Below are 20,469 nucleotides of genomic sequence, written 5' to 3' on the forward strand. Positions count from 1 at the left end.
ATGATCATGTTGGATCAGCTGTGGCATTGCGCGTCTCCCAACCGTGAAGAACTGCGGGCCGAGCGCCGCTATAATTAAAGCGCTTATTGATTAAACTTTACGCGCTCCTGCGTCCTCTGGACCGTGAGCCGGAGGCACTCTCACTATGCTAATGTCTATGGTAATATAGCCCACCGGTTTAAGTCGATTATTGACGCTTTCCTAAATGGACGGTTGATCCACAATTGAAGCTTTGTGTGGAGGGGTCAATAGCAACGAGATTGATACCGGGGCAGGAGGTCAGTTTCATTTCAACTCCACCAGTTTCAGGGAATGAATTGGGAATGACTTAGTTAATTGAAATATTAATTGGAAAGTAAATGACATTTCTCAACTCCAAGTGGGATTTCTGTTCATCTCCTGGTATCGAGCAGAAATATACAAAATCTATCTATGTAGGCCCCGGGGAATAGGTCAGAGACCCTTATTTGTTGAGGATCAACCTCTCACTGGTTTCATTTAGGCATTTTTATCTTTCTTTATGTGTTTGCACAAGCGATGTGCGTGTGTCTGTGTGTGTGTGTGTGTGTGCAAAAAGATGGAGATGAAAATGAAAAGAGCATAACATAATAATAAAAGTGCTGGAATAAAATGAAAGAGCAAGGCCCAAGAAGAGAGCTGGCCTTGCCTGCTGAAACAGAGAATAACATTGCTTGATGGTTGATGGACCTCTGGTGGGTGCTGGTGCTGGGGGCAAAGCAGAACATCATGCAATCAGTCTGAGAAAGGTCGGCGTATTGATCGGCGTGTATGGCTCCGCTGTTACATATCAAAAACATCTCTGCTCTTCCCAACACTTCTCTAGCTCTAAAAATGACCTCAAGTGCAGTGCTCTTTACAGCAGTCCATCCCCAGACGGCCGTTTGGCCTGTCACGGCGAGGCACCAGCGTCTCTCAGACTCAAACGCAGACACATAGTTCTTTGTTACAGCATACCTGGCCTTTGTAGAAGTTTTCTGGCTTTTTCTTCCCACTCGAGATGAACTTATCAGCATGTGTACACAGACAGAAAGGAGTGGAAGGGAGTTAATCAGCTTGTCTGATCGTGATAATTCTTCTTCTTCAAAAAAAGAACACACGTATCTTTATCTTCCGAAATGAACCAATAAAATTCCTCGGCGGCGGATGAAGGACAAAATTAAACCTTGATCTGTCTGGATTCTTTATTAAACAGAGAGAGCAGACATCGCCAAATATATCCATCTGATGAGACATTTCTTTAATTACTGGTCTCATTTGCAACATGCCATTCATATTGTGTCTTCGCCTGCAGGTACGATTGTGTTTGCTTTGAGCTGTGCACCAACCAGTGATGTGTTTCCTATCAGGAAATGCTCCTCTCTGCCTCAGCCTGATCCTAAAAACCACATATCTGCTGTAATAGATTTGTGTGGAGAGTACACAATGCTTCCTGAAGCCCTTATGTTTGAAACAATGCTGTAAAACTGCTCTCCTGGATGCCCCTACTGTAGATAGAACATGAAAAAGTAGCCTCTTCCAGGGAAAACATGATAAAGGCACTGTGGGATTCTCTTCCAGCAGAGAAAATTTGTTACCTTGTCCTATGAGGTGCCCTTCCACTGGGTAAAACACGCTTAAGTGCCCTCTAGAGGGTGCCCCTTCAGTGGAGAAAGCATGCTGAAGTGCAGTCTAGGGTGCCCTTCCTGCAGAGAAAATACAGTGCAGTGCCACACATGCTAGAAAATTAGTTGGTCTCCATGAGTCTCTAAATGGTTAAATAGTAAATAGTTCCCTGTGTGTTTTTATCACAGAGATGTCAGACTCACTGTACTTTAAGTGACATAATAAAACAGTTTCAATCTAAACTAGGGACTGAAAGTGTTTCACCATACAGCTGGTACATTGTTTTTTGTCTCTGCCCCTCCTAGCCTGAGGCTGCCGCTATGCGAGGGTGTGTGAAACATGCATGAGTGGGTTGTGTGGGAATACAGTATGATGAGAAAGTTGTGGCTTGAGTCAGAGGAGTTTGGTTTCATTATCCGTTTTCTCACGTGTGCTCTGTGCGCAGCGATAAGGTGGGCCTCTGTCAAACAATAACCATGTTTAATGCTGCCTTAAAATGTGTTTGTTTGTGTCTATGTGTGCACTAACGTGTCTAACACGTCTAACACGTATGTAAATATGTTTTTAAGCATGCCCTCGTGTCCATGTGGCTCGGCATTGTGCTTCTCGTTCCCATTTGTGGTCGATATCGGATGAGGATATGAGAGTCAGTATTGATTGTAATTTCCTGCGACGCTACGTTCCACTCTCTTGCTTTATCAGGAGACTAATTCCTATCAGCTACGCTGTCGGCCAACCAGCAGCTCAGGCTGCTGCCCAGGACAACAACTAATGAATACGAGAGGAACGAATAATACGGCGAGGCATTTCTCCTCTCACAAACAGGTTGCCACAGGGATGATAATGATGAGACTGGGATATTGGGTGTGGAGGAACGTGTATATGTGTATATATGAGTGCCAAGTGCATCAGCGCAGGCAGGTCACTGTGTGTGGGCTTGCTTGTGGACTGTTGTGGGTTTGTTTGTGCATGTAGCAATCTCAGGAGTGTGTGTTTGTATGCGTTTTGTGCTTGGTGATGGCATACGCCAGACGGGTTTCCACTGATTTTTAATGACTGCACACTTGGGACGATGGGCGTTTGTGTGCCTTGGGATTTGCTGTTGTTGACTGAGGGAGTCGAGGGCAGGAAGCTAACATTTGCTTTCCATCCTGACAGCAGGTGGACGGCCAATCAGAGGGTTATTTTTGCTGTCATTGTTGTGCTGGGATAATGATGTGCTGTCTGAGATGTACCACAGGGCCCAGATACATGCTGTAGTTTTCTCTACCATTTCATTTTCTCTGTTTTTGTCTGATTCACACCTGTTGTCTGTCTTTAACACTTTCTTCTTTGTGTTGCTAGGCATCTCTATGCCTCTCCATCCCCTCACCTTCTTCTATATATCCCTTTCTCTCCCTTTCAGTCTCCCACTTAATCCATCCTCTCTTTCATTTTAAGCTTTAAATTGAGTCCATCACATTGTCGGTTGCCCCGACTTTACGGTTGGTTAAATGCTGTGTTGAAACTTGAGGATTGTCTGATGCCTCCTTCTAAATACACCACTGACGCCCCCTCTTTCCTCTATGTGCCCTTAAACTACTTTATAAATGCACTTTTCAGTACTGTTTTTATCCCTCCTGCTCCATATATTTTTGACCCAATTTGATTCTTGGTGATTCGAGCAGGATGATAAATAAAACCGGCTTGTTTCCATTCAAAAACTACCTCGTCATAGATTTTACACAGGAGTCTAATATGTCTAACGTTTAAACTGGTTTAATAATACTTGGCTAAGGAAGTAATCAGTACATGTTTTGTCCTGATGTTCCCTTCAATCCTGGAGTTTTGGTCCTCCAGGATAGTTTTTAAACATTCACAGATTACGTCATTATGAACCTATACCCAAATGAAGTCAGACCCAACACATCTACAGCATATAGAATTAGTCTGCAAATCCAAATACGGGAAGTATGAATGCACAAGGTCTGAGTCCGCAGCTAAGCTTCTCCCATTCCTCACAGGATCAGTGACATGATGAAGACAAAGACGAACACAGCTGCGACCTTAACCACCTTAGCAACACTGTCAAATTGTTCCCTTGTTTATCTGAGAGGAGAAGACAGCTGCATCTGTCCAGAAGAAAGACAGTATGTCTGTTCAGAATTAGTGCAGGCCTCCAAAACCTGTTGTATGATACCTAAAATTGGAAAATTCCTGAACAAATTTCATCAAAGGCTGCTCAGGTTAAAGGTCCGACGTGTAGGATTTAGTGGAATTTATTGGTAGAATCTGGCAGGAACAGAATAAAATTTTCAGCAGTTTGTTTTCATTAATGTATAATCACCAGAAGAGCATGCCATGTTTCTACAGTAGCCCAAAACGGACAAACGCTGGCTCTAGAGACGCCACTAAATCCTACGCACTGGTCCTTTAAAGATATACTGAGTGAGTGAGTGAGTGAGTGAGTTTACACAGATGTAGTTGAAAAGATAACCTACCTTTGTCAAAAAGTAATTCAGTAACTCCGAGTTACATGGATTAGTAACTAATAACATTAATGTTCCCGTAGACTATTCATTATTGGGTAAAGTAATAATATTACAGTAATATATTACTGAGTAATGCATTTCTGCCAAACACTGTTTATTACCAACAATTTATCTCAAAAGCAGTGTCTCAAAATAATGAGTTAGAATTAAATATCTCAAAATATAATGGCTTGGTATGTAAATCAATATTCTGAGGTTTCTCATTATTTTGAAATTCTAACTAATTTATTGAGATACTATCTTATTATATCAAGGTAGTTTCTCATTATAATGACTTACAGGATCTTTTTTAGGGTCTTCACACCGGCAGAAATGGGTTTCTATAGGATACAGATGTTTCACAGAGGACATGAGTGTATAATGCGCGTAATGGATCTATTTGTCTTTATCACTGTTAACAGAGACTCCAGTCTGCAGTGTAGTTCACACACTTCACTGATTGGCCACATAATTTTGGAGAAACATTCGGCTTTGTCATCAATGAAAGATCTCGTTGGCGCTTCTGTTCATATTCATGTGCTCCCTCTCTTTCCCTCATCCCTCTCTTTCCCTCTCTCTCTTTCTGTGCTGCGAGTCTGCATCACACTTTTTGTGTTTTTTTTTTTTAATCAATTGACTTCTCTCTCTTTTTTTTAAGAAGACTTCCCAATCCATGAAGAGGCTGTTTTCATTCTCTCTCTGTCACTTAGTCACATAGTGTTGGTGCTGTGGAGCAGTTTATACTAAGGTCAAAGGTCAGCACAGGGTTTACATTCATCAAACTGTCGTTCGGTGAAGTCTAACATCAGACAGATGTCATTTAAATGGTCTCTACAAACACATGCAGTCTTTAGAAAGAGCCAAAAATAACATCAGATACCTGTGTGGGTGTATTATGGCTGTTATTTTTGACTTTCTGATAATAAAATGTCATTTAGCGATTATTCATTATAACAGATTAACCGCAAGAAATTTCCCCATATGCCTACTAATTCTAATCTGCTATGTCTAATTTAACAGTTGTCAAAATTCAAAGCCTCTTTCAGTCACCAAACTAGAGATAGCTTGTGGCTTTCAGAGCGAGCGTAAAGGAAAGCGAGTTTCTTTGTGTGTGTGTGTGTGTGTGTGTGTGTGTGTGTGTGTACACAACTATATGCTTTTGAGTGATGCTACAGTTATACCTTGTATACTGTGGGCAGGACTGTGGTGAATGGTCTATTTGTCATTTTTGGTTTGTGAGAGATGAACTCACTCTTTCCTCTCCCCACCGTGCGGCCGCAGTGACAACTCTCCACGCTGACGAGTTAGGGGTGTGAAGGGCGAGGAGCGGAAGGGTTTGTGTTTTATAAAAGAGCTGAGATCAAAACCTGAACTATCAGAAAGGCAGAGCAAACTCCTCTAATTGGTAAAGTCGTGGCCGTATGCGCCACGCCTGTGTGAGCGAGACTGCGGCAGCAAATTATCTGTGAGCGATTCAGATCATTTAAGTTTGTTCTGCGGGACATTACAGTCGAAGGACAAAGACCATCGGGATATTTCGAAGATGAGGTCCGACCTGGTGTTAGCTGCTCTTCTCTGCTTCACCACATGGATGAGCATTGTCCATGCAAGTGAGTGCTTTTAAAAAAATACCAGATTTTTACAAAAGCATATTGCATTCACTTTTTCTGAATTAATGTTCTAAAAAAATATTTTTTTTTTCTGAATTAATGAGATACTTCCAGCAGGCTCCCCCATGCCCAGGACTCTCTGTCCTGCTGGAGGTATCTCATTAATTCATAAAAGCAGAGTTGATTCTTTTTCTTCTTTTTTTTTGGAAATAAAAAATGATATTGGTAATTTAGAAAAACGTTTTTCTAGAGTGAATGCAAGATACTTCTGCAGATTATTGATTGACTGTATGGTCTGAATGTTTGGTGGGGTAAAATGAAGGGTACTTAACCTTTCTTTCTCTATGTCTGTCTTGTTTAGCCGTTGGACCCGTGGGAAACCGTTGTTGCTTGCAGTGGTCGACCACCAGAGTCCCACTTCAGCAAATTATGAATTACACCATTCAGTCTGAAGGAGTCTGTCCAATCAAAGCCACAATGTAAGTGGTCCTGCGATTTTCACACCGTACAGAATTCAAACAGATCTCAACTGAGAACAAATATCAGCATTTACTCCTGAACAAATGCTGTAATTTGAAAGGGTGGGTTCACCCAAATTAGAAGAAAAACAAAACAAAACAAAAAAACATATTTCCTCATTTACCTTGAGTGGTATGTAGCCATGCAGTTTTGGTTTTATTAGAGGTGGATGAAATTTCAGCAGCATCTCTTTTCAGAGAGTGTCCCAATAATTCTGGAGAATCAAAAAACTGTCGACAGTTTTAAGTGAAACAACTTCCCACTGGAAAAAAAGAGCAGTTCACAGTGAGAACTGTGGATTATTCAGAGCGACAGGGTCCTTTTCCGCAAAAGTGATTGCTGCTGTTGATTTTTTTTAACGCTACAATGAACTTTCATTTTGCTGATTGGAGACCCCTGTGGACAAAAGCTGCAGTGTTGTCACCGCCATAACCACAAAATGTAACAGGAAAAGTAAAATGATCTGAATAAAAATCTCCCCCTGCGTCCTTTTAACTGGCTAAAATGCTATTCACTGTAACTTTGGTTTGGAAGATGTAAACACGCTTGTTTGATAGGATTTCAAGAAGAATCTGACCCAGTGACTCCTTGTAGTAACTTTAAATACCAAATGTTAGTGTGTTGATAATTCATGTAATCAAACTATCAGCATGGCTAGATTCCACTGAAGGTAAATAAACTGTTTTTGTAAAAAAAAAAAAAAAAAAAAGTTTTTGTTCTAACATGGATGACCTGCCACTTTAAGAAAATATTTAATTAATAACAAATATTATTATTACAAACAGCATTATGATGCCATTAACAAATCACAATCCATTGCAGGTTTATGACAGTGAAGGGAAAGACACTCTGCTCCGACCCAAACAGCGCCTGGGCCGTAAAAGCCATGAGAAAGGTGGACGAGGAGACAAAAAAAAAAGCCCTGCAGGAGCAGGGACAGAATGAAGACAGGTCAACAAGTGACGTCACACCAGCAGCGTCCACCGCGTCAAAAAAGGCACCACGGAGGAAAGGCAGAAGTGGAAGGAGACGGAAGGGGAGGAAGTTCAGGAGAGGGAGGAAGGGTCAGAGAAAACGTGTCTGAGGAAACACGAGACAAACCAAACTCACCGCAGTCAGCAGACGTTCCTTCTTCCAATTGTACTTCTCCTGCTGTACTACATCAACTGTAATCAAACTTAAAACAAAAACAGGCTCTTATATATCATTATATACATGCAATATATATTTAAATATATGTTAACCAAACCATGTTGTCATAAAGATGTGTGTGCCACTCAAAAGAGCAAATATTGTACCTTTTCCAGCCAATAAAGTCTTTCTGATCAAATCATCAAATTGTGTGTTTTTGTTATGCACAAATGTAACATAGAATTGAATCAGAACTGGTATATTATGTGTTTACACTCGACAGGAAACCAACATAGACATACAGCTAAACATAGATAACAATCTAGGCATGAACATCCTAAACACAGCTGTTATGTGCCACAAATAAGCATAAACATGAAAATAAACCACAATCTATGACCTAATCTAACATTTATTTAAATCCAGTGTAAAAGCAGTAGCAATGTGTGGCTTTCAGAGAGTGTGTGAAGAAGAGTTTTGAGTATCTGTGTGTGACCACAGTGACTGCTCTCCATGGTGACGGGCCAGAAGTGTGAACAGGGAAGAGGCACAGGGGTTTGTAAAAACCATGAAGGTACACATCCTGCCTGCTGTGTCAGCAAGACTGGCCTGATTCAGCGCTGATAATGACTCCAGCAATTAGCAAGTTATAATCTGTGAGCGATGCACATCCTTTAAGTTTGTGCAGAGAGACATTACAGTCAGACGTCAAACGACAAAGACGAAGGGGTTATTTTGAAGATGAGGTCCAGCCCGCTGTTAGCCGCCATTCTCTGTTTCGCCAGATGGATGAGCGTTGTCCACGCAAGTGAGTACAGTAAAAATATCTGATTTTCAGTTGACTGTATGGTCTCAATGTTTGGCAGGGTAAAATGAAGGATACTTCATCTTTCTTTCCCTGTCTGTCTTGTTTAGTCCTTGGACCGCGTGAATCCGATTGTTGCTTGCAGTGGTCGACCAAGAGAATCCCATCTGATCGAATTGTGAATTACTTCATTCAGTCTGAAAGAGTCTGTCCAATCAAAGCCGTACTGTAAGTGGTCCTCCGATTTCACACTGTACAGAATTCAAACAGATCTCAATTGAGAACAAATATCCACATGTACTCCTGAATAAATATTATATTTACATACAGTATTTGTCTGTGAGATTTCCACCACAACAATACAATAGGGGTGAATGAAATTTCATCTTTGCTGTTCAGAGCGTCGGAAAATTATATTACAACACGCAACAGCAACATTTCAGAAAGTTCCTCCATCAATCAATCCAAAAACCTGACTGTCAGCCGTTTTGATTGGAAGTACTTTTTACTGGAAAAAAGTACCTTAGAAAACATTTCACAGTGAGAACTGTGGATTATTCAAAGTAATATGGACCCTTTCTGCAAAAGAGATACTGCTATTGATTGTTTTTAAAGCTTTTTTTAAAGCTAATACAAGAAGCATTCATATTTTGTTGATTTTGGAGGTCCATGTGGACAAGAGTGGTAGTGTTTCCACAAAATATGATGTTAAAAATACAATTATCTAAATAAAGATCCTCTCCTGCTTCTTTTTAACTGGCTAACATAACTTTGTCAGAGAAAATGTAAACACAGGCTTGTTTAATCTGATTTCTGACCCGTGTTTAAACACCAAAGTAACAAAATAACACAAACAGAGGCTTTAAATACCAATTTTCAGTGTAGCCAAATTGTAGCCAAACTATCTGCATGGCTACATTCTCTTAAAGGTCAGTGAGAAAACTGATTTGTTTTAACATGAATGAACTTACCCCTTTAAGACGTGATTTCTCAGACTTAATTGAAAACAATGTTAAAGCAGCAGTACAATGCCATTAACCATTCACAATGCATTGCAGGTTTCGCACAGTGTGGGGAAAGACACTTTGCTCCAACCCAGACAGGGCCTGGGTCATAAAAGCCATGCGAAAGGTGGACGAGGAGACAAAAAAGAAAGCATTGCAAGAGCAGGGACAGAATGAAGACGGGTCAACAAGCAACACCACACCAGCAGCGCCCACCAAAAAACTCACCACAGAAGAAAGGCAGAAATGGAAGGAGACGGAGGCGGAAGAAATCCAGGAGAGGGAGGAAGAGGCAGAGGAAATGTGTAAGGACTCACCACAGTCAACAAACACTCCTCCCAGAGTCCTAATGTACTGCATCAACAATAAACTTGAAACAAATACAGGCATTTATATATTATTCTACTGATGAGAATTAAATATAATAATCTTCCTTTCTCTATGTCTGTCTTGTTTAGCCCATGGACCGGTGGGAAACCGTTGTTGCTCGCAGTGGTCGACCACCAGAGTCCCACTTCAACAAATTGTGAATTACACCATTCAGTCTGAAGACGTCTGTCCGATCAAAGCCACAATGTAAGTGATCCTGCAATTTCACACTGTACAGAATGAGTTCAGATCTCAACTGAGAACAAATATCCAGATGTACTCCTTAATAAATATTATATTTTTAAAGGGTGGGTTCACCCAAATTACAAGAAAAAAAACCCAAACAAACATATTTCCTTATTCACCTCTAGTGGTATGTAGCCATGCAGTTTTGGTTTTGTTCACCCGGGTTTTCATGTAGATGGATACAGTATTTGTCTGTGAGATTTCCACCACAACAATACAATAGGGGTGAATGAAATTTCAATGCATTGCAGATTGAAGACAACGCAGGGAAAGACACTTTGCTCCGACCCCGACAGTGACTGGGTCATAGAAGCCGTGCGAAAGGTGGACGAGGAGACAAAAAAGAAAGCATTGCAAGAGCAGGGACAGAATGAAGACGGGTCAACAAGCAACACCACACCAGCGGCGCCCACCAAAAAACTCACCACAGAAGAAAGGCAGAAATGGAAGGAGACGGAGGCGGAAGAAATCCAGGAGAGGGAGGAAGAGGCAGAGGAAATGTGTAAGGACTCACCACAGTCAACAAACACTCCTCCCAGAGTCCTAATGTACTGCATCAACAAGAAAGAAACTTGAAACAAATACAGGCATTTATATATTATTCTACTGATGAGAATTAAATATAATAATCTTCCTTTCTCTATGTCTGTCTTGTTTAGCCCATGGACCGGTGGGAAACCGTTGTTGCTCGCAGTGGTCGACCACCAGAGTCCCACTTCAACAAATTGTGAATTACACCATTCAGTCTGAAGACGTCTGTCCGATCAAAGCCACACTGTAAGTTATCCTGCAATTTCACACTGTACAGAATGAGTTCAGATCTCAACTGAGAACAAATATCCAGATGTACTCCTTAATAAATATTATATTTTTAAAGGGTGGGTTCACCCAAATTACAAGAAAAAAAACCCAAACAAACATATTTCCTTATTCACCTCTAGTGGTATGTAGCCATGCAGTTTTGGTTTTGTTCACCCGGGTTTTCATGTAGATGGATACAGTATTTGTCTGTGAGATTTCCACCACAACAATACAATAGGGGTGAATGAAATTTCAATGCATTGCAGATTGAAGACAACGCAGGGAAAGACACTTTGCTCCGACCCAGACAGTGACTGGGTCATAGAAGCCGTGCGAAAGGTGGACGAGGAGACAAAAAAGAAAGCATTGCAAGAGCAGGGACAGAATGAAGACGGGTCAACAAGCAACACCACACCAGCGGCGCCCACCAAAAAACTCACCACAGAAGAAAGGCAGAAATGGAAGGAGACGGAGGCGGAAGAAGTCCAGGAGAGGGAGGAAGAGGCAGAGGAAATGTGTAAGAACTCACCACAGTCAACAAACACTCCTCCCAGAGTCCTAATGTACTGCATCAACAAGAAAGAACCTTGAAACAAATACAGGCATTTATATATTTTTTTTATTGATGAGAATGTATGTTAACCATATTATGTTGTCGTTCAAAAGGGCAAAAATATTTGGCCTTTTCCTGTCAACTACCAATAGAGTCTGTTTGTATATGTGGCATGTTGTGTGTTGATATATACATACAAGAGATTTGACAGAAATGTTCAGTGTGTTCACACTCAATAATGAATGAGACACGAACCTCGTAAATACAGTTATGTGCTACAAATAGGCGTAAAGATGAAAATAAGCAATAAGTTCTGACAGCTGAACAAACAAACATGCAGTATTGTATATATGTATGTATACAAATCCTGGAACCGAGCAGTCTGTCACGGCCTGCCTTCAACCTTTCAATGCCCTAATCCAAACCAAACTCTGACTGACAAGTAGAAATAAAAACAGGTGGACAGGTGTACTAAATGTTCCAGGATCTTATAATTATTTCTGAATCTACCCTGCGCTATGCAAACTTATCACAACATCTTTTCGATGTACTCTGACGCACAGAAAAAACCCCACAGAAACCTCCCTGAATGTGAAAGTTGAGAACATCACAGCAAAGAGAGCACTGAAGTCAAGAGACTAATATGACTGTGTGCTACCAGATGTATTATTATTATATAATATTTGTTATATTTCATAGTAAATAAATCACTTCCTACTCACACTCGAGTACATATCTGTCACTGTAAATGTACACATCATCAGCATAAGAGTTAAACACTTTTGTCATCAGTGATTTACTAAATGAGCTATTTGGACTTTGTAAACGTCAGAACAAAATATAGTAGCCAAAAGAAAAAAAAAACTTTTAGGAGGCTGAAGTTCCCAAACAGTTTAAGACTTTATATTTGTGTCTGGTTTCTAGTAGTAAATGGAGCGTATCATATGTGCGATATTATTGCCTTTCTGTTTCAGTGTTACGTTTGGTTTTATTTGAAACTGTGGGGCAGTGATGCCACAACCACCACATCCTGAACGCTCAGTCAAGCATGTGTGCACGCCTGTGTCAGTGCATGTTTGTGGTCGCCTAATTCTGCAGAAGAGTATTAGCGAGGCTGTTTCCTCTATTCTAAGAAGTCTGAGCAGTTCTTTAATACTCAACATGCATGACAGAAACGTCAGCTTCATGCTGTATGTACATAGGCCAACACACACACTGTGAGTGGAAAAACACAAGGAGATATTGATCAAAATGTTTCTATTAGTAATGCATCACTGTTTGTTTTGTAAAAGCTGTTGTTTGTAGTGATGAATCCACAGATACGTATCACCCAGCTCCGCCTTTTGGCATCTTCTAGCTCATTGTTTTGGATGTACAGCCCACAACTTTAATGTTTTGCTTCCCTCTTATTGTTTCTTATCTACCTTGTTTTCAGCTGCACCAGGCATCAGCAGTTTTCAATAAAAACACAATAATGTACACCACAGCAGACAGACAAAGACAGCAGCTAGCTGGTGAACATACTGTAGAATATCGTAGCTAAAGAAACGTACATCCCTGAGGAGTTGGAAAAGGTCCAAACAGAGCTAAAACTAGAGTGAATGTTACACTTAGATTCATCAGGCGGTCAAAAACATGACTCTAAATTAATGCAAATTTTGCTCCATGTCTGTTGGACATTTAAATAATAAACTCCTAGCTAACCTGTTTCACAAATTAAAGGTACTATATGGAATTTTCAGAAAATCCTTGCAAAGCAGTGCCCTGGGAATCGGCCACAACAGCGCCGTGATGCACACAAAACTGAACGTGATCGGCATCATGGTGACACACAACGTAGGTAAAGTAAAGGTGCCAGTCGTTTGTTGACGTTAATGGACTTTCTAAGCTAATGTTAGCCTAGTGTTGCACACTGTTGATGCTGTAGGGGAGCTGAAGAGAGGCACGGTGCTCAGGAGCCATGAATGCCACAGCTTTTGGATTTTCCTGGAAAATTTGTCCGATGTCCTTTACACAGAAATGTAAATTGCTTCACATGGTACCTTCAAAGCGATAATATGTAACATTTCCACAATAAAATGTCTAAAAATGAGAGATATATGTCATATATTTTGTTGAGTTGTGTACTTACATTATTCTAAATGTTTCCAAAAATCTTAAAATGCAGAGAAATTTGCAATTTACTCAAGGTAACAGTACCTTTCCTGCTAGCTGTTGTTAGCAAGTTGCTATAACATCCAGGAATACGTCAGATGCATCAGAGAGTGAAGAAGAAAGCTGGCAAATGTAACGTGATTTCTGCTCGACCATGTCAGACATCAAACAACGTCATCAAACTACGTCTGTTGTTTCGGAGTGAGAGAGACCCATTTGTCATAACATAAACAAGTAAACATAATTTGAAGAAATATTCAAAAATATGTATTTTTAGGGTAAACTTTGAGGTGTGATACCTGAAAGCAACACTGTACCATTATGGCAAGGAGTGAAAAAGAAATGTTATTGTTTAAAATTTAACTCACCAGTTTAAAATGTACGTGGAAGCTGAAAAACATTGAAAATGAATTATTTTTGTTTGTAAGTTTGTTTGTCAGGAGATTACCCTCAGGCAACGTTACCTATAGAACTACTTAATTATCAGTGCATTAAACAATTGCATTGATATGAATTTTCCAGATTGTAAAAAAAGGGATTTTAAGGTCATTTTTTTGGAGAGAGATGATAAAGCTAAGCCATGTGAGAAAGGCTGCAAAAAAGGATTCAACATGGGCCTCCGGAGAGTCAGGTGACAAATTAAAAAAACACACCTCTATTAGTTACCTGCCTCTGCCTCTTTTTAAAGTATCACACCATAATTGAGGATGTTTTGTGTGAGTGTAAAGGGCCCAAAATGTTACCTAGAGCCAACACCGCATCATAGAGGGATAATAAAGAGAGGATACGTTGATGTAGTGTTTACAGTTTGTTGCACTACCCCCGAGTTCCCAAAAAGGATCAATTATTGCAGGTTTAAAGACTCACCTGTGAGATTCCTGAGACTAGAGGACCTTAAAAACTGACTCCTTTAAATGGAAAAAACATATCTGCATTATCATTTCGTGTCAGTCAAAAGGGGTCTTCAAAGGATTTCGTCACATTCAAAGAAAGATGGTACAGACGGAAAGTTTGAGGAAACATGCTGACTCATTGTGGACAGACCAAACCCTCTACCCCCCCACCCCCACCCCACCCCTTTGTGACCTATATGCCTCATAAAACATATGACGAAGAGACGTTTTTGGAGTCAGTGGGTAACAGTTTACTCAGAACACTAATGTATGCGTTTTGTTTTGTTTTTGTTTTTTTCACCTTTTCCTTCTTATTTTATTTTTGTGGTGTGTGTGTGTGTCTGTGTTGTACATGTCTGTGCCTTGGAGAGACACGCTGTGGTTAACCTATCAGGAGGAAAGTGCAATACCACACTGCTTTTCTGAGCTCTGCACAACATCTGACTGAACCTAACTCACCGGGGCTTTGGAAGATATTCATTGTCATCTTCCTACTGCATTCATACACACACACACACACACACACACACACTAATTCCCACCCCACAAGTCCCATGTGTAAGTATAAATAATGATCCATATGAAGAACCTGAGGATGGAAGAAATACAACTCAAAGCAGAGCTGAGGAAGGCCCACAATCCTTTGCAAACACTGCTACAAAAACAATAAAGCACATTTAACAGAGTGAGTTTATATGTTTTTTATGTGAGTATTTATCATCTCAATCATAGGCTGGAGCTGTCTGAGTGTTATACACCAGCAAGACACAATAATGAGACTTAACGTGTTGTCAAAACCAGAACACAAGCCTTATAACGCCCACATTTTTACACCCATCGATTTTTTTAATCACGCAATAGCATGTTCACACTTATACTTACACTTATTCTAATCACAACCCTGAGTTGTAATTTACGTTTGCATTCATGGGTTCAGCCGTTCAGTCATACAAGTAGCAACAATGGTGGGCCACCGTCGTAGGAGAGAGGGGCGGGGAAAACCCATTGCACTGCGGTTCATGCGAGCGTTGCACCGACCTCAAACGGTCCCCATTCTCAGCCCCCCCAACCTCCCCCAGCTGTAGCGCGCTGAGACCGAGCTGTACTTTCTCTTTCCGCCCACGCATAGTAAACAACAGTTTGTTTCGTGGCTTTTTTTTTTTTTTTAAAGAATCACACATCATAATGTGAGCCCCACCAAGCGATGGAAACACGATGACTGAAAGCCCCCAAAGCTTCCACTTGTCCAGCTTGAAGCCCACCAGTCACAGCATAGCAGCGAGGGCATATGGAACATGATGGCCACTGGGAAGGTGAAAATTATTAAGTGCTGTGAATGACTCACCCATGGGCTTGCGGATGAGCACAGATGTTCGATTAAAGAGAACTGGGGTTGGTATTTCATTTAGTGGCTTTATGTGTGTTTCATTAGTACCATTTAAAGGTTGTGTGTGGTTAGAGGTCAGGTCTGACAGCTCTGAGTGACACAGACTTGACCTAATAACTGGTGAGACTGTTATATAATGTCTATTTTTTTAAAGATATGTTTTGAAATCTCATAAAAGTCTTTTTAAGATATATACCCAACATCGCGCTACATCATCTCTGTGTACCGGGGTGACAAAACAACATGGACACCATTTAACTGACTTCTACAAACTCTGCCCTCACCATACATTACCAATTTTTCAAACAAATTAAACCTTATAAGCTTTTTTTTTAGTAAATACTGGAGATGCTTTCTATTAAAGACATAAAGCAAAGAAAGATCCATCAACTAACAAGAGTCCCATGTGTACGATTTATTGGGATTTATTGGCAGAAATTGAATATAATATTCGTAAGTGTGTTTTCATTACAATCACACGAAAATAAGAATTGCTCATTACCTTAGAATGAGCTGTTTGAGGTCAGTAGCCCAGAACAGAAAAATCAAACACTGGCTCTAGATACGGCGTTTCACAAATCTCGTGGTTCTCCTACATGCTTCGAGACGAGGTGTTTGCAATCCATAACTTGGTACTGGCCCATACTGGTCATTCAAGAATATATAGGCTGCTTTTACAACAACGGTCTTTCTGTATCTTGTCTCAAGCTGAGCAGGGTTAGCGGTATCTTAAGATAGATCTTAGATTTCTCATATATATACAAAACTGGGTGTTATCAGTACACAGAAATATTTCTGACACTGAGCATAATGTCACAAAATGTTTCTGACATTCCTGTGGTCGGGTGACGAGACAGTTAACATTAACATCAGCCCACATTGCCAGCTTGATTATATCCGGTCTGTTTTTTTTTTCCAGGCTTAAATAAACATGTCTGAGTTGTGCGCTGATATTTCAGAATTAATCAACTCCTGACCTATTTTATTCTCACTTGCCAACACTCAAAATTTTCCCAGGAGACTCACTTCTGTCCTTGCCCTCCTTTTTTATCTTTTCGCTCTCACAGCCTGTTACTAGAACTTGTATGAGCCACTAGGCTCTAAAAGTTCTCTTCGATTCATGCTGGTGCGTCGTCCTCTTTAGCGAGCGAGAGACGGGGAGAGGAATGGAGAGTAGTGAGAGAAACAGTAAATTTCAGGAAGGGAGAATTTCCACTGTTGTACAGAGCCTCTTCTTCCGTCGGGCTGTGAGCGCTCCACCATGCAAAATAGTTTGTTTTATTTGTATCTCTATGACTTTTTATTTATTTTCCCAATCTGCTCTATGTAATTTTAGCATTGTGAGTAGCATAAAAGGGAACTACAGTTTAATCTAGTTAAACCCTGTGTCTTATAGTAATAAATAAATCTCCCTTGTACCTTGTACGTCACTATATTACAGGGGTGAAAATCTTTCATTTCATTCCACTACATTTATTATTTATTTACTTTACATGGACTTTGGTAACATTAAACTTTAGAACAGTATGTATGAGGTAGTTAAAGTAAGCTCCACCTCAGTAACTGTAAATCGTGCAGATGTTTATGATCTGAAAAGGTGAGATGTGATAGTGTGACACTCACTGGACACCTTATTCTGCATTGGGTACTTTTACTTTTGATTCTTTTACGGACATATTACTGGAAATACTCACATACTTTCATTTTTATGCAGCATTTTTAGAGCAATTTTTTTTGCACTCTTGCTGTCTGGTATTCCTACTTTAACTTTAGCGAAGGCTCTGAATACTTTCTCCAACATTTCTCAGAATCCTGTTGGAATTTTTTGAATTTTTTTTCAACTCAAGAATCTCTCCTATCTTTTACTCTTCTGAGAGTGGCGCTGCTCATAGACATATAGATATAAAGACATAGACATAACATAAACTATGTTACCATGGTGAATACCCGTGTTTTCAGTCTTTTTGTTTAGTGGAGATGAAATGTATAAAGAGATGAGATAAGGAGAGAAAAGAGCAGAGGGCACTTCTAGATGCAGAGGTACAGATTATAGCTTTTCTCCATACACACACTTTTTAGACAGAAATATATTCTGCAAGACAAAATCACCAGAACTTAGCCATTAGCGATTAGCAATGCAATTAGTTTTTTATTAATATCACTCAGTATCATTGTGAAATAAAAGTGATTCAAATATTTACATTCATATAGAATATCACATAAGCATCATATAATTGAAAATTATACACAAAAAAGCAAAGGGGATAGATGTGTAACTTCAATGAGGTAAGGAATTTGTAGATAATATAAAAACATTCAAAGTCTGTGGAGCTCAAACAGTCTAAGGGGACCTTTAATGTTAGTCCCGACAGTGCTGTCTTTTCGTGTAAAGGTGGAAATCGTGTCAGTGACGGATGGCGTGTTGGCGCTGCCAGTTCTTTCCGTCCAAGTAGGCCATGCTGGTCTGTGTCCACAGTCTGTTGGGGTCAGAGCAGATTCTCTTTCCCTTCAGAGTGGTGAATCTATTAAAAAATCACAACAGAGAGAGAACATATTCAGGAACACATGCAAGTATAAATAGATCAAAAGACATCAGAAACAGAAACAATGCCCATAAATATAATGTGAAACAGACTTACACCACTGCGTCTATTGGGCATGATGACTGGTCCTGTCTGTAGTAACTCCTCAGACTGTCTCGGTGAATTTGAGTGGAAGAAGTATGTCGACAGCAATTGCTTATCCCACCTTTGAACAAAGACACAAGAGACCATTATCATCATTATCGTCTCTTCCACAGTCTTAACATGAAATAATACATAAATCACATAAATGAACAAATGCATAAGAATCTTCATTTTGCTCTTACCTTTGGCAGAGGCTGAGGACGACATGATAGCTACGAGGAGGAGCGAGACAAAGGCAAGGCTTGTCATTGCGTGTCTGCGGCTAAAACAGATATGATGTGTAGACCTGTGCTGCAGCACCTTTTTTAAACCTTTGACACAGTCACACACTCATTTAAGCAGCTTGCACACACAGCTGCACCCACAGATGTGCACACGGCTGGAAACTAGAGAACATATTTCCTCCTACAGCAGCATCAGTGTGGTCCAAAGCCCCTCCACTCAGTCATCGCTGGTGGTCGGAGGGTGTTATGACATTTTCCACTGCAGGCGGATGTGGTCTTTGCATGTAGTAATATACAATTTACAATTCAAATTATTACATGGAAAATACCTGTAATACCTGTGCTTGTGATTCCAAGATGTCAAACTCTTGATCTTGATTGCTATGGTCAGTAAAATGATAATATCAGTGAGTGAAATGCTTTTTCTGCTTCACTGCCTTCATTTAATGCAATCAAAGCATTTTTCTACACAGATCAGTTTACCAGATAACTTTTTTCTTTCAAAGATTATTGTTGTTGCAGGTTAATGTAGGATACAGTCCACCTAGGTAAATAAAAGCAATCTTACTTTCATTTTCCTTTCAAGAACAACATTATAACAGCATAAAAAAACATACAATTATAATTATTTGGCAGATTTTATACACACCAATTAGCACGGGTGGAAGTAATTATACAAGTACTCAAATTACTGTAATTAAGGTTTTTTTTTGGGGGGGTACTTGTACTTTAATAAGTAGATTTTCTAGTCTGTACTTTTACTTGTACTTAAGTTTTAATAAAATGACGTAATCTACTTTTAAAATCATAGTTGAGTACTGAGTACAATTTTAATTAATATCTAAAACTTTTATCTGCATTTTTGTTGCCAATAAGGTGATCTGATCACAAACTGGCCAGTGAAAACCAGGACATATGGACAAAAAAACAAAACAAAAAAACCCAAATTATTTTAAAGATTGATCTTTAATTGATTTTGTGTTAAGAATTTGACCAGTTAAAAATGTATTCATGGATATTTAATCAATAGTCGTGGCAGTAACTGCACCTCATCTAACTTTGTTTTGTCTGGCGGAGACATTTGTTGAAAAAGGAAATAAAAAACAAAAAACAAACATTCAATCAAAATGAGGGGAAAAACACTTGTTTTGTATCTTATTGATTATTAATGATTAAATGTTTTTTAATGTATTAACTACTGGTAAAGCAAAATACACAAAATTAGCAGCCCTAGTTTGGACGGTGACATCATTGGCTAAAAATAACTAACACTCTGAGTAGTATTTTTTTTTTTTTGATGAATACTTTGTATTTTTACTTCAATATTTTTCTAACACCAGTACTTTTACTTGTAATTTAGTAATATTTTAGCAATCTAACAGTACTTGCACTTGAGTACAGATTTTCAGTACTCTCTGAACCACAGCCAATCAGCAATTTTGATAAAAAGCTAGATGAGAGCGAAAACAAGGAAGAAAAAAGTACAAAACAAACAATGAACACACATAGAGCCACCACTGTTACAGGATTAACGCTGATCATTCTTCCCACACCTTTACCCTCCCACAGACACTGGTTCCCACGCCTTATCAAACTTCCTCCTCTTTCCTGGAGTCTTGAATCTAAGCTGGGAGGATCTCGCTCAGCTCTCGCAGCCACAAATGAAGGAACAGTATCACACTTCCATTAAAAACATTAGATTTTTAGCCAATATACAGAACCCAGATCTGTGACCGTTTGTCACAGAGTTCAGAGCAGTGTCACTTGTAGAACCCAGAATGGCCACAAGGGGGTCGAGCTCCCACTGACTGTCAGATGATGGAGTCCAGAGGAGTGAACACTGGGGCATAAGCTCAACTGTAGTGTTAGTGTACCATCTTGAATCATTTGTTATACATTGCTGATAAACTGGGATACATCTTATTTACTTTCACACTCCTGCCCCTTTTTCTC

General features: G+C 39.8%; 3 protein-coding genes and 1 pseudogene across 4 annotated transcripts; 3 read left to right on the plus strand and 1 right to left on the minus strand.

The window, feature by feature from the left end:
• Positions 1-5,389: 5,389 nt before the first annotated feature.
• On the plus strand, positions 5,390-7,592 carry LOC146317511 (C-C motif chemokine 17-like). The gene is made up of 3 exons (XM_084731944.1): positions 5,390-5,743; positions 6,105-6,222; positions 7,085-7,592. The coding sequence occupies exons 1-3, from the start codon at positions 5,677-5,679 to the stop codon at positions 7,344-7,346; spliced, it is 447 nt and encodes a 148-aa protein (XP_084588070.1). The 5' UTR covers positions 5,390-5,676; the 3' UTR covers positions 7,347-7,592.
• A 346-nt stretch (positions 7,593-7,938) lies between these two features.
• On the plus strand, positions 7,939-9,732 carry LOC146317512 (eotaxin-like; annotated as a pseudogene). Its single transcript, XR_014771653.1, has 4 exons — positions 7,939-8,201; positions 8,309-8,426; positions 9,257-9,507; positions 9,661-9,732. The product of XR_014771653.1 is annotated as an eotaxin-like (transcript).
• A 325-nt stretch (positions 9,733-10,057) lies between these two features.
• On the plus strand, positions 10,058-11,310 carry LOC146317513 (uncharacterized). Its single transcript, XM_084732462.1, has 3 exons — positions 10,058-10,319; positions 10,477-10,594; positions 10,885-11,310. Exons 1-3 carry the CDS (start codon positions 10,058-10,060, stop codon positions 11,207-11,209), a joined length of 705 nt encoding a protein of 234 aa, XP_084588588.1. The 3' UTR covers positions 11,210-11,310.
• Positions 11,311-17,738: 6,428 nt separating this feature from the next.
• Positions 17,739-19,604, minus strand: LOC146317514 (monocyte chemotactic protein 1B-like). The gene is made up of 3 exons (XM_084732352.1): positions 18,475-19,604; positions 18,245-18,353; positions 17,739-18,127 (listed from the first exon to the last, which is right to left on the minus strand). Exons 1-3 carry the CDS (start codon positions 18,539-18,541, stop codon positions 18,010-18,012), a joined length of 294 nt encoding a protein of 97 aa, XP_084588478.1. The 5' UTR covers positions 18,542-19,604; the 3' UTR covers positions 17,739-18,009.
• Positions 19,605-20,469: the final 865 nt, after the last annotated feature.

Source organism: Lutjanus erythropterus, chromosome 12 (genome assembly GCF_056507025.1).
Source record: "Lutjanus erythropterus isolate fLutEry1 chromosome 12, fLutEry1.hap2, whole genome shotgun sequence".
NCBI classification, from domain to species: Eukaryota; Metazoa; Chordata; class Actinopteri; order Lutjaniformes; family Lutjanidae; genus Lutjanus; species Lutjanus erythropterus.

What these genes read in the sequence shown, in the direction of transcription:
- LOC146317511 (XM_084731944.1), top strand. Translation starts at nt 5,677, where the DNA reads ATGAGGTCCGACCTGGTGTTAGCTGCTCTTCTCTGCTTCACCACATGG. An exon ending in GATGAGCATTGTCCATGCAA is followed by an intron (nt 5,744 to 6,104) that starts GTGAGTGCTTTT and finishes TGTCTTGTTTAG; the next exon opens with CCGTTGGACCCGTGGGAAAC. An exon ending in TGTCCAATCAAAGCCACAAT is followed by an intron (nt 6,223 to 7,084) that starts GTAAGTGGTCCT and finishes AATCCATTGCAG; the next exon opens with GTTTATGACAGTGAAGGGAA.
- LOC146317513 (XM_084732462.1), top strand. Translation starts at nt 10,058, where the DNA reads ATGCATTGCAGATTGAAGACAACGCAGGGAAAGACACTTTGCTCCGAC. An exon ending in GGAAGAGGCAGAGGAAATGT is followed by an intron (nt 10,320 to 10,476) that starts GTAAGGACTCAC and finishes TGTCTTGTTTAG; the next exon opens with CCCATGGACCGGTGGGAAAC. An exon ending in TGTCCGATCAAAGCCACACT is followed by an intron (nt 10,595 to 10,884) that starts GTAAGTTATCCT and finishes AATGCATTGCAG; the next exon opens with ATTGAAGACAACGCAGGGAA.
- LOC146317514 (XM_084732352.1), bottom strand. Translation starts at nt 18,541, where the DNA reads ATGACAAGCCTTGCCTTTGTCTCGCTCCTCCTCGTAGCTATCATGTCG. An exon ending in GTCCTCAGCCTCTGCCAAAG is followed by an intron (nt 18,354 to 18,474) that starts GTAAGAGCAAAA and finishes CTTTGTTCAAAG; the next exon opens with GTGGGATAAGCAATTGCTGT. An exon ending in TGCCCAATAGACGCAGTGGT is followed by an intron (nt 18,128 to 18,244) that starts GTAAGTCTGTTT and finishes ATTTTTTAATAG; the next exon opens with ATTCACCACTCTGAAGGGAA.